General features: G+C 36.9%; 1 protein-coding gene across 3 annotated transcripts; it reads right to left on the reverse strand.

The window, feature by feature from the left end:
• Window positions 1–849: 849 nt before the first annotated feature.
• On the reverse strand, window positions 850–10501 carry LOC132282828 (SWI/SNF complex component SNF12 homolog). Of its 3 annotated transcripts, none has more exons than XM_059784633.1 (3): window positions 8453–10494; window positions 7715–7816; window positions 850–1087 (listed from the first exon to the last, which is right to left on the reverse strand). In XM_059784633.1, exons 1-2 carry the CDS (start codon window positions 10024–10026, stop codon window positions 7744–7746), a joined length of 1647 nt encoding a protein of 548 aa, XP_059640616.1. In that variant the 5' UTR covers window positions 10027–10494; the 3' UTR covers window positions 850–1087; window positions 7715–7743. The 3 variants fall into 3 exon arrangements, with proteins under 3 accessions (XP_059640616.1, XP_059640614.1, XP_059640615.1); XM_059784631.1 differs by lacking the exon at window positions 850–1087 and having other exon boundaries at window positions 7444–7816; window positions 8453–10083; window positions 10375–10501; XM_059784632.1 differs by lacking the exon at window positions 850–1087 and having other exon boundaries at window positions 7444–7816; window positions 8453–10155; window positions 10375–10493.
• Window positions 10502–13258: the final 2757 nt, after the last annotated feature.

A 13258-nucleotide genomic window follows, 5' to 3' on the forward strand; every position in this document is an offset into this window, starting at 1 on the left:
TAGCCCAGTGCACAAAGCTCCTGCCATTACAGGGTTTGGGGAGGGTGAGACGTACAGTGAGTTACCTCAAGATGTGGAAAGGTTGTTTCTCGTTTCAAACCCGTGACATCAGAGTATGATATATGCCTAATTTTACATTCCCCAAGTTGCAGATGCTCTTAGAAACAGCCCAAAATTTCTTCTACTGTACACGGTGATAGTAGAAGCCTGCCCAAGTTCAAAGGCAGAAGTACTTCTCAGTGCACTCTCATCCTATCCATGACCACCGCCCCATGTCCCGAATTTCCTGTGAACAACCATCAATATTAACCTCCACCTATCAAAGAAAGGGAACAACCATGTAACAAATTGGTTCTTTTCAAGGCAGATTTGAGAGAAGTAGCCAAAGGTCAAACTGCCAAAGCACTCTCACAGTCCTATTGGGTGCTCAGGAAGTGATTTCATCAACCAATTTGTTCTCAAGACCCTGAATTTGTGAGAAACCACATCAAAGAGATCAATAAACCACCCTCCTCAGACATGAGGATACAAAACTCAACCAAAGGACAACCATGATATCAACTACCCCATGGAATGCAGGATTAAAAGCCACAAAGTGCAATGCATGCAGACTGCCGATCTCAGGACATTAAATAAGTTGCGCTACCTATTTCACTATGATAGAACTACTAGATAAACATCAACTCCATACTTTTGCAATTCTAAACAATAATTGGAACATTGACCTGCATTTTTTTTGTATATTGGGATATCTCAAATAAGCATTGAAAGATGAAACTGAAACATACCAATGCGATCCAGTGGGACAAAAAGATGTGGTGTCATACAGGGAAAAAAACCTAGTTAATAATATATTATAATTCAGATCATATTATTATTAGGAAAAAATATTCAGGTCATATTACACATTGTACCTTCACAATAAGGTCACATGTAATAGACAAGGAAACCAACACATACACTTCAAGGAGAAGGAAGGGAAAAGCCAATAATGATAGAGGTGCACCCATTTCATACCGCAAATGAAACTCAGTTGCTTTCCATACTCGAGCCACTTGCACAGACGTAAGCATAATTGGAAATGTTTCTACACAAGACAAACAAGTTCGACATAAACATCAATTACCTAAAATCTACCCATTGGCTTTAAAACTCCAGTTAATCTTACAGAACCCATATACTTCTGAACATGTAGGTAGAGTGTTAAGACGTATATAACTCATAGTCCCGTTAAAGTAAATAAATAAATAAAGAAAGAGAGAACAGTGTGAAAAAACTAATTGCACCCTTCCTATTTCTAATTAAGGTCCATCAGTCAGTTTTTCTTTATAGTAACTAAATAAACAAAAATTATTATTGTCTGCTTGTGTATTTGAATGTAAATAAAGAACATAGAAGGTGATGAAACAATGCTACAAAGTAATATCACAGTAGCTTGAGCTCGGCATGCTAAAAACTAATCTCTAAGCCTTTAAGCATTAGCTTTGAAGATCTATCAAAGAAATCATGCATTCAACCAAAAACCCAAGACTGTGTACCAGAGCCCCTATCTTATCTTTTTGTAAGTGACCTAACTAGACACATATACAAAAGGGTCCATGTGCATGCCACTTGAAAATAATGAAATGGTTTCAACTGTTGAACTTCAAGGACAAAAACATTCATGAAACTATGTAGACATGTTGAGAATTGTAATTAAAGGTATTTTAGAATCCCGTAAGCGTATAAAAGGAGAAGAATGGAAATATCGATTACATTTAGATTTATCTGACCTCTCTCTTAAAATAGAAACTCCCAAAAGTAAGATTTGAGTTTAGATTAAGGTTTTATTTGTAGGAATTTTTTTTTTTTTCGGGGGGCACCTAACAAAGGAAGGTTCTGTGCATAGAATAATAACTATATATTAGGAAAATTTTTGGAAAAAAATGGGTGGGGGCAGCATAGTCCCCATTTAGGTCCGCCCATGTTCACAGAGTTGAGTTGAGCTGATTAGTGTGCTTAGGGATGTCAATTTGACCCGCCCCATCCCGCCCCTATTGGGATGGGTTTGGGATCATCCTAATTGGCTTAGGTGCAGGTTCGGGAAGAGAGTGTAAAAACCCGCAAAGCCCCAAACCGGCCCCAATTAATAATTAATATTTAAATAAATAATATTTTATTAGCTATAATTTTTCTTTTTCCTATATTTCTTACGATAATTTTAAATTTCAACAACATTTTTGTTATTTTGATTGTAAAATATTTGACTATACTTCAAAAAAAATATGAAATTTATTCAAGATTTAATTATTTTTCTTAAAAAATATGTATATCGGGAGCCCCTTGATGGGTAGTGTAAAGCCTGATAGATACTGTACACTAAGGCCCAATTTTTTTAAAGGGTATATTGGTTATTTCCGCACTTGTTATGTTGCCTTAGTACGAGGGTATTTATTCATTCTGAACTCTCTGTATCTGTGGCCGTTTTTTTATCATCATAGTAAAATCCCTGCAACCCTTGAATGTAGTCCTGAATTTTGGATAAACGAAGTAAAATCTGTGTGTTCTTGTTTTGTGTGTGTTTGATCTATTTCTTATGTTTTCTGTCTAATTTCGCAATAACTGGTATCAGAGCCATTAAGTTCGAGTGGGAGCGATGGGTACAGAAGAAGGAAAGATCAAGATTAACAAGTTCAATGTTGCAGATTTTGGATTCTGGAAGATGCAGATTAAAGATTACCTGTATAAGAAGAAGTTGTATCAGCCTCTTTCCATAGAGAAACCAGAAGAGATGAAGGATGATGATTGGGCTCTTCTTGATCAGCAGGCACTAGAGGTCATTCGATTGCCACTGTTGCACAACGTTGCCTTCAACATAGCAAAGGAGACGACAACAGCAGGTCTGATGACTGCCCTATCAAATATGTATGAGAAACCCACTGCGTCTAACATGGTATATTTGATACAGCGATTATTCAACCTAAGAATGTGAGAAGGCGATTCAGTGACTGACCATTTGAACGAGTTTAACATTGTTACGACTCAGTTAAACCCTGTAAAGATCAAGTTTGATGATGAGATTAAGGCGTTGCTTCTCTTATGCTCTTTACCAGAAAGCTAGAACGGTACTGTTACAGCAATGAGTAGTTCTTCAGGAAAAAGAAAATTGAAGTTTGATGATGTTCGAGACTTGATCCTTAGCGAAGATATTCGCAGAAGGGAAACAGGGGAATCATCTAGATCTATTTTCAATACCGAGGGCAAAGGAAGAACTTCTGAAAGATCAAACTTGGATCGCAGTAAATCTAAATCCAAACACAGAAACAAGTCGAAAATTAAAACCTGCTGGAACTGTGGAAAGAAGGGGCATTAAAGGTTTGAGTGTTAAGCACCAAAGAAGAAGAGCGAAGGAAAACAGGAATCTGTAAACGCCGTCAGAGAAGAGATTGTTGATTCTCTGATTTTGTGTAGATAATCCAGTTGAGTCTTGGGTTCTAGACTCAGGTGCTTCCTTTCACTCTACCCCGCATCGTGAAATCATGGAGAACTATGTTGGTGGTGATTTCGGAAAGGTTTATCTGGCTGATGATGAGCCTTTGAATATTGTGGGTAAAGGTGATGTTCGGATCAGGTAACCTAATGGGGCTGTATGGAAGATTCAAAATGTGAGGCATGTTCCTGGCTTAAAGAGAAATTTGATCTCTGTAGGACAACTTGATGACAATGCGCATGCAGTTAATTTTGTAGGTGGCTTGCCAAGGGATCCTTGGTCGTGGCTCGTGGAAGCAAGACAGGTACTCTATACATGACAACAAACACCAAGAACGCCATTGTTGTTGCTGATGCTTGCGTAGATTCAAACCTGTGGCATTGTAGACTAGGTCATATGAGTGAGAAGGGGATGAAAGTACTTCTGTCGAAAGGAAAATTGTCGTGTATTAAATCAGTTGAAATTGGTTTGTGTGAGGACTGTATCTTCGGGAAACAGACGAGGGTCAGTTTTTCAAAGGTTGGCAGGACACCTAAGACGGAGAAATTGGAGTTGGTTCATACAGACGTGTGGGGGCCTTCTCCAGTTTCATCTCTTGGCGGCTCATTGTATTATGTCACATTTATCGATGATTCTACAAGAAATGTATGGATTTATTTTTTGAAAAATAAATCTGAAGTATATGATACTTTCAAGAAGTGAAAGGCCACGGTGGAGAATGAGACAGGCTTGAAGGTGAAGTGTTTGAGGTCTGATAATGGTGATGAGTATGAAGAGAAAGGCTTCAAAGAGTTCTGTGCTATTAACGGGAACAGAATGGAGAAGACTGTTCCTAAAACCCCGTAACAGAATGGGGTTGCAGAACGCATGAACAGAACCTTGAATGAGCGTGCTCGGAGTATAAAGATACATGCTGGATTGCCTAAGATGTTTTGGGTTGATGCAATTAACATTGCAGCATACTTGATCAATCAGGGACCTTCTGTTCCTTTGGATGGAGGCTTACCAGAGGAGACTTTGAGCAAAAAAGAGGTAAATCTTTCACATCTAAAAGTGTTTGGTTGCGTTTCATATGTACATATAAGTTCTGATGCTAGAAGCAAGCTTGATCCAAAGTCAAAAAAATGTACTTTTATTGGGTATGGCACTGATGAGTTTGGTTATCGGTTTTGGGATGATCAAAACCTGAAGATAATTAGAAGCAGAAATGTCGTGTTCAATGAGAAAGTAATGTATAAGGATAGGTTAGCATCAGATTCTACTAATGCGGGTGCTCATGTTGAAAATGATGAGTTTGTTGAGTTGGAGGAAATCTCCGAGGAAGATGTGCAGAGGAGAGTTCAGAACAATCCAGAAAATATAGTTCCACGGGTGGAACAAGGCACACCTATTATTGCATTGAGACGATCCTCTAGAATCTCCAAACCTACACAACGTTTCTCGCCTTCTTTACACTATTTGTTGTTGTCTAATGGTGGTGAACCAGAGAGTTATGATGAAGCAGCGCAGGTTGGTGATTCAACCAAGTGGGAGTCAGCTATACAGGATGAGATGGACTCACTCATATCAAATCAGACATGGGAGCTAACTGAACTACCAAAGGGCAAGAAGGCTTTACATAACAAGTGGTTTTATAGAATCAAGGAAGAACATGATTGCAACAAGTGTTACAAAGCCAGATTGGTTGTCAAGGGATTTCAGCAAAAGCATGGTGTTGACTACGCTGAGATTTTCTCCCCGGTTGTGAAGTTGACTACAATCAGATTGGTGCTTGGAATTGTGGCTGCAGAAAATTTGCATTTAGAGCAGTTAGATGTGAAGATTGCCTTTCTCCATGGTGATTTAGAGGAAGATATCTATATGAGACAACCACAAGGATTCACAGTGTCAGAAAAACAAGGTTTGGTATGCAAGTTGAAAAATAGCTTGTGTGATTTAAAGCAGGCCCCCAGACAATGGAAGTTTGATGGATTCATGTGCAGTAATGGTTTCACAAGATGCTATGCAAATCATTGCTGTTTTGTTAAGAGGTTTAACAACAGCTACATTATCTTACTATTGTACGTTGATGATATGTTGGTTGTTGGGTCAAGTCTCGAGAAGATTAAAAATCTCAAGAAACAATTGTCTGTGCATTTTGCGATGAAAGATTTGGGTGAAGTAAAACAGATTCTTGGCATGAAGATTTGCAGAGACAGAGTAGGTGGTACTCTAAAGCTGTCACAAAGAGAGTATGTTAAAAAGGTTCTTAGCAAGTTTAACATGCAAGATGCAAAACCAGTGAGCACCCCATTAGCTAGTCATTTCAGACTAACTAAGGAACAGTCACCCAAGACATAGGAAGAATGAGCATACATGGAAAGAGTTCCATATGCCTCAGCTATTGACAGCATAACGTATGCCATGGTTTGTACCATACCGGACATAGAACATGCAGTGGAAGTTGTGAGCAGGTACATGAGTAATCCAGGCAAGCATCATTGGGAGCCGGTAAAATGGATCCTTAGATACTTGAAGAATACCGCAGAAACATCACTATATTTTACTGGGAAGGGAGTTGCATTGCATGGTTATGTTGATTCAGACTTGACTGGTGATATGGACAATAGGAAGAGTACTACGGGGTATGTGTATATTTTGGGTGGTACAGCGGTGAGTTGGGTCTCTCAATTGCAGAAGATTGTGGCTCTATCGACCATAGAAGCTGAATATGTTGCAATTACAGAAGCTAGCAAGGAGATGATTTGGTTGCATGGTTTTTTGGAAAAATTGGGTAAGAAGCAAGAAAATAGAATTTTGTATAGTGATAGTCAGAGTGCTATTCATCTTGCTAAAAATCCGGCATTCCATTCCAGAACAAAGCATATACATTTAAGGTACCATTTCATACGCTTACACTTAGAGGATAAAGTTTTATCACTTGAGAAGATCCATGGGAGTAAAAATCCAACAGATATGTTAACTAAGGCAGTGACAATTGAGAAACTGAAGCTTTGTTTAGCTTCAGTTGGTGTTCAAGCACGAGGACAAAGGAGTGAGTTGATGTGGTGTTTTACTATGTATGAAGGCATATGGGAGTTGACAGTTTGATGTTTATCAGTCTCCAAGTGGGAGATTGATGGGTAGTGTGGAGCCTGATAGATACTGTACGCCAAGGCCCAACTTTTTTGGAGGGTATTTTGGTTATTTCCGCACTTATTATGTTACCCTAGTGCGAGGGTATTTATTCATTCTGAACTCTCTGTATCTGTGGCCGTTTTTTTATCATCATAGTGAAATCCCTGCAACCCTTGGACGTAGCCCTGAATTTTGGGTGAACCAAGTAAAATCTGTGTTCTTATTGTTTGTGTGTTTAATCTATTTCTTGTGTTTTCTGTTTAATTTCGCAATACCCCTAACCCTCCCTGACCCTGATGCGAGGCGCCCCAAACCAGGTTTGGGAAAAAAAATTCATTGGTGGGGCGGGTTTGGGAAAGGGGAGCCCCGTCCCGAACCCGCCCCATTGACATCCTTAAGTGTGTGCTCAAAAGGATAAGTTGAAACATCTTTTTCCCACTAACACACAAGTAAATAGGAGCACAAAATTGGCTTTCAAAGCGACTTATAGAAAGCAAAATAAGTAAATTAGCATATAAAATGGTTTGACTTTGGATATTTAGAATGGGCATAAATAAGAATGGCATCAGGATGTCTATATCACTATGCTTAAAATGCATGAAACAAACTCATCTCAACTAAAAGGTCATCACTCAATGCGTTCTCTATCAACCGAGGGTATTGGGAAGAGTACATAGAATTATGTATAGGCATAACGGAGATAACACTGAGTAATGGCCCTTTTAGTTGAGCACTGCACGGATTAGCATTGAGTCGGGTACTGCCATGCTGGACACCATCACTCACAATTTAATATAATTTGCACAAAATGGCTACCCAAAAATCAAACCTGTGTTCTCACACTTAGCAACCCAAACTTTACCACCATACCCGCTAAAACCTTTATTTGAAAATAATAATGGAGTTCTATCCAGATTTTTAGCACTGCAGAAAGATAATCAAAACATTTCCCTTTTCACAGAGCATGATCAGATTTGAACAAGTTTGACTGACTTCAAGCCTAAAGTCGTCAAACACACTTTCTTTCACTGAAGTATTTAATCTTATATCCAAGTACATAAAGCTAAATCATTTTCAATGCAAGGTACTCACACCGAGGATATTAAGTAGAAGCATTGACATTCATACCAGCAGAATAAAAATTCAATAATTCCTAGCTATGTGCTTCCAAGAGCATCACTTCCAGCAGTGGGCTTGCGGTTCAGGTAACGGATAACAGCATCCTCAACCCTATAGTCAAACCAAAAAATTAGTTAGTTTACTTGGAGACCATTTTACAGGAAGAATTTAAGACAGCATTCCTTCTGAGACGAACGCTGACCAAGGGTTACACAAAAAATTAGTATTTAAGTCATGTTCATTTATAAAACTCATAATCAAGGAAGAAATTCTTTCTGAGATAAACATCAGAAAGGGGTATTCTCAAATGCAATGGTTAAACAAAAACTACAGCATTCAATATTCATATATAATTCTCATAGCAAGAAAAAAACTAAAGCAGGCTTAAATAGCCTTGTGATTAAAAACTACAGTTCAAAAAATACAGTGACTAAAAATCATATCATTGAGGGAAGCAGCCAAAAAAAATTTAAAAATCGAAATGACAATGTATTTAATGTTGGTCCTTTCCATTAATGAAACATATTGAATAAGATTGGCTAGTAGTAAACCCACCAAATCAACTATATCTGCAGAAATAGCAGGATTTGCATGCAACATTTTGTTTAGCACGTTAAACATTGTCCAATAATCCTCTTCCTTTAAGTTTGTCAACTAATATTATATGTACATCTATATAGATATGGATACATATGCATGCGCCCACGTATAGCATTGACAAAATAAAACAAAGAGAGAGAAGCTTACCATGGCTGACCATAGAAGTCAGAGCGGCGCTCTTTCTCTGCACTACGACTAGCATCTCCAGCTACAAGCTTTAGATCCCTGCTCTGAGATGCAATTAAAGAATTGATAAACTCCGCCGGAGACTGACTAAATCCAAGAAAGAAAGCCCGCCTCCGACGATGTTCGTGGATCTTCTTTAGAGCAGAACAAATAGCATCATCACAAGCATCAATCTCCTTGTGCTTCTCTAAATTCGCCAAGAAAGCAGACATTTCCTTCTCTAAAGAAAAGGGGACATCAACCAGTACATCATAACAAGTATTTCCTGTTGGATTATTCCCAGAAAGCTTGATCTTGTGCTCCAAATGTATAGGCTGTGGAGGAATTAAATGCTGTGATATCTTCTGTGGAACCATAGCAAATTTCATCTTCTCTTCCCCAAACACTTTCCGAAGTGGTGGATCACACATAAAGAAAGACGGGTCACTTGGAATCTGCAACTTCCTAGCCTTCACATAATGCCAGAATGCAGCTATAATTCTGGGGCGGGTTTCTACCTCAATTCCAAGAACTTCACTCAAGGCCTGTGAAAGTTTAAATTTCTCAGGCACATAATTCATTTCTAGTCTAATAATTGCAGTGAATTCCTTATCCCCTTTCCTCTTCACCTCAAATCCCTCATGAAGTGCAGGCGATCGAGCACTTTCCCACAAAATTACATGATTGTCTGAATAGAGACTCTGATCCAAATAAATGGTAATTTTCTTGAAGAAAGATGAGAATTTTGGGTATGAAGAGCCCTGTCTCTGCATTGTCCCAGCTGCATCAGGATCTACCCCATCTTCCAATATCCTGCCAATTATCTTAAGTGACCAAGATGGGGGCTCAGCATTCTTCTTCTCGGGAGTCATCTGTGTCTGGTTGGCAAAAGTGTTGAAGACATAAATTCGAAGGGTTTTTTGAACACGAGGAGGGTTCTTAAGGGACTCCTGGATGTCAATCTTCTTTCTCAAAAGGGCAGCATCTACCCGAGCCTCAAATTCAAGCAGCTGAGTATAAAGAGCTGATTCTGGTAGAAGTGCAGCTACTTTATCTGGAATCTGCTTCTCAGGAAGCTTCCGCTTTTTTCTTCGAGCCGCAGGTGTTAATTCCATGGTCTTTAACGGTGAAGCTGAGCCAGTACCAGAGGAACCAGGAGGTCGAGAAGGCGGTTTCTGAGGAGCACGTTTGGCATTTCCCGTGCCGGGTGCCGAAATTAAGGGTGAAGAGACACCCACATTACTAGTCCCAGGGTTTTGCAACTGTGTATGGGGCAGGGGTTGAGCTTGTAACTGTGCTTTGAACTGGGCATGAGCTGCCTGAGCCTGAGCCTGAGCATGAGCTTGGGCATACTGTGCCTGAGCCAGTGCTTGAGCTTGAGGCTCAGACAGTTGAAAATGACCCGGAAAATGAGGCCCGCCTTGTGTTTGATGGTGTGACTGTGAGAGAAGATGACTCTGGTGGTTCATAGGCATAGATTGTGGCATTGCCCCAGGACTCCCAAAAGGGATTGGAACCCCAACATTCTTCATTGGATTGTTGTTGTTCATCGACATATCAAAATATAATTCACTCAATTCTTCTAGGGTTTAAACAAGCTTAGGTTTGTATACCTAATCCAAACCAAACAATGAAGCTTCTCAAAACCTTGACTTCAGCAGAGTAAGACAAAGCTCGACTGTATTCTGTATATAAATTTTGAGTTTTGACAAGTTTATAGAGCTAAAGACCAAAGCTTTTGAAGCTTACCAATTTTCAGCTAAATGAAATTATATGAGTTTAAATCTTTTCTATAACAGCTCTTAGGAAGAACAAGAATGAATCTTGAAACCCTAGATTTAGAGAGATACAGTGAATAATAATCTGAAAAAAATGCGATTTCAAAGCAAAATAAATGATCTTACAGAACAATTCGCAGTTCAAATTCCTTCTACTTCGTTTCTTTTGCCTCTTGAGATCCGCAACAGAGCTTGCGAACTGCTCGCTCTCTCTATATCTCTCGCTTTCTGTCTCTTCTCTATCTCGCTAAGCCCCCTCTCTTTTATTGGGTCGTCAAAGTTACGGAAGTGCCCTCGTTCGAAATTGTTTCGTAAATTGCAAATATAACCCTTTAAGATCTGAAAATTAACTGATACCTGTATAAATGCATAAAAACTTTTTAAACTTTAAAAAAAAAAATTGCACCTTACCTTCCTACCAGCGCCTCTCTAATGGCACTTGGGCCCACCAAGTCTCAACCAACATACAACACAATACAAAAATATAAAGAAGGCACACACAGTTTACAGAGACAAGCCCAACCTTTGCTCATATTAAACATATTACAAAGGACACCAAACTCGTACAAAGAACCAAAGCTAAGAATACACACTCTGTGTTTCACTCTCTTCCTAAACCATGCCCCATGCACCCCAATATATAGGCCCTCAAGAAAACTGCCCATAACTGGTTATATGTATCTGCATATAGATACACACGGGATAAGGTTGGACTTTAAGATACATAAATTTAATACTGACCCCAAATATTTATATCTTTATATGACTTTTTTTCCTTCTCTTTTTCTACTATCATTCACGTTTTACAATAAATTCTAACCAATATAGAAATTTAATATTAGACCCAAAAAAATGTATCATTTAATAATTTTTCTCCCCTCTTTCTTTCACTCTCATTCACGTTTTTTACACAAGCACTAAAAATATTTTTTGGTAAGTTAACCAACACTAAAATATTAAATATCTATTTAATGTTGTTGTTTGGGAAAATGATTAAAACTTTCCATTTTTTTATTTTTTATTTTTATGTTTTATCTTCTTCTTTTCAGGAAGTCTTCTCCTCCCCATCTCATTACAAGTTTACAGTTGTTTTGAGCACATTTTTATTTTATTAAAAATTTTGTAGAACTATTAGATATTGGGTTCATAGTTAGTAAAATACGGTACGGAAAAAATACGGGTACGAAAACGTACGAGCATAATTCGATATTTTTTTTAAAACATGTTTAAAAAATTCAGCAAAAAAATACGAAAACGTAAAAATACAAATACGGATACGTACGTGTATAATACGTTGTATATTCTAAAAATTCGGGATAAAAAATTCGGCTATATACATCTTATTATTTTCTTATATATATATATATATATATATATTTGTAAGGACAATAAAGAATATGTAACAAATAATAAAATAAATATATTACAGTTGACACTATCACAATAATCATAAAAAAAAATACTTAAGTATATAATGTGATATTCTACAAAAACATCTAGCGAGTGTGGTGACCTACAAACTTCTGAAATAATAATAATAATAAAGATATTAACAAAATTTAAAAGAACTTACAACAAAACAAAAAATCTATAAATATTTACAAACATCAATAAAAACTTACGATTCTTCAAGTGTTCCACAAAAAAATAAAAAATAAAAATAAATAAATAAATATATATATATATATATATATATATATATATGTCATTGCTTTGCACAACAAATAACATTATTTTGATGGCTTGAAAGATAATGGCTATACTGAGCAAAGAGAGTAGAAAAGACAATAACTTGCACAACAAATAACATTATTTTGATGGTTTCAAAAATAATGACTATACCAAGCAAAAGAGGTTAGAAAAGACAATAACTTGCACAACAAATAACATTATTTTGATGGTTTCAAAAATAATGACTATATCAAGCAAAAGAGGATAGAAAAGACAATAGTTTGTGTTTCAAAAAAAATACGCTATTAGAAACGTGAACTTCGTAAATGAAAAAAAATAATAATTAGGAAAACGAATAAACGCGTTAGATACGGGGTGATGAAAAAAACGCGTATTTTATCATATCTTTCAACTTTGATCGGCAAATATAAATATTTTCCCAAAATTCATACCTACGCGTTTAATTCGCGTATCCGAATTAACTAACTAGGATTGGGTTTTCTAAATGAGGTTCAATGGTTCTTTTTCTTTAATTATTTTTTAATTTTATTAACTTTCGTTATTATAAACTTGTGTGTATATATATTTGTATATTTTGTTTTTGGGTTGTGATTAATTTTATTTATATTGTTGAAAAAGTCACTTTATATTTTTCTCTTAAGGCTCAAATTAGATTGAGCCGCCCCCGCTTCTTACACCACTTTTTTAGCAAATAATCAACTTAAAATGTTTAAAATTTTGCAAACCACTTTCCTCGGTTAATGATCAAATGGAAAAAAATTTCATTGCGTTGGTTGCACAATGTAACGGGCACATCCAATCGTTCATATTATACAAATGGTCCGACTGACCTCGTTACATGGTGCAACGGGTGCAATGAAATTTTTCCCGATCAAAATGAGAAAAGCATTAATGCTATATTACGAAATTCCCGCATAAAGCATAAAGGAAGGCACTGAAGTATCAAAGAAACTTGAAAGCATGAGCGTCCTTAGAATATATGTTCATTTACTTATATATATTTATTCAACTTAATGCATTATTATTTTAATTTATTAAATACCAGTTATATTAAAAAAATTAATATAATATTACTTAAAGTAATGAAATAATTATATTTCATTGTTTTTATCAAATTAAATTTAAGGAGCAGTAGTTATATTATTTAAGTGTGTCTATTATAGCCAAATATATTCGCTTAGTGGTAGTTTCTTTTGGTTTCTCCTAAGCAGACAATTCCAAATTTCTCCAAGCACGTGATTTCCCCTAAACAGACCATCACCGAGCACGTGTTCTCAAACGCCACATAGCATAATAATTTTTTTAAGACTCTTGACTG

The sequence above is a fragment of the Cornus florida genome, unplaced genomic scaffold, assembly GCF_030987335.1.
Source record: "Cornus florida cultivar Cherokee Brave unplaced genomic scaffold, ASM3098733v1 CherokeeBrave_3.0.0_Hap2_Chr11, whole genome shotgun sequence".
In the NCBI taxonomy this organism is placed as follows: domain Eukaryota; kingdom Viridiplantae; phylum Streptophyta; class Magnoliopsida; order Cornales; family Cornaceae; genus Cornus; species Cornus florida.

Excerpts from the sequence above, each read along its gene's own strand:
- LOC132282828 (XM_059784633.1), bottom strand. The coding sequence starts at position 10,026 with ATGTCGATGAACAACAACAATCCAATGAAGAATGTTGGGGTTCCAATC. Across the intron at positions 7,817-8,452 it reads GACTTCTATGGTCAGCCATG|GGTTGAGGATGCTGTTATCC; the intron begins GTAAGCTTCTCT and ends GTTTGACTATAG.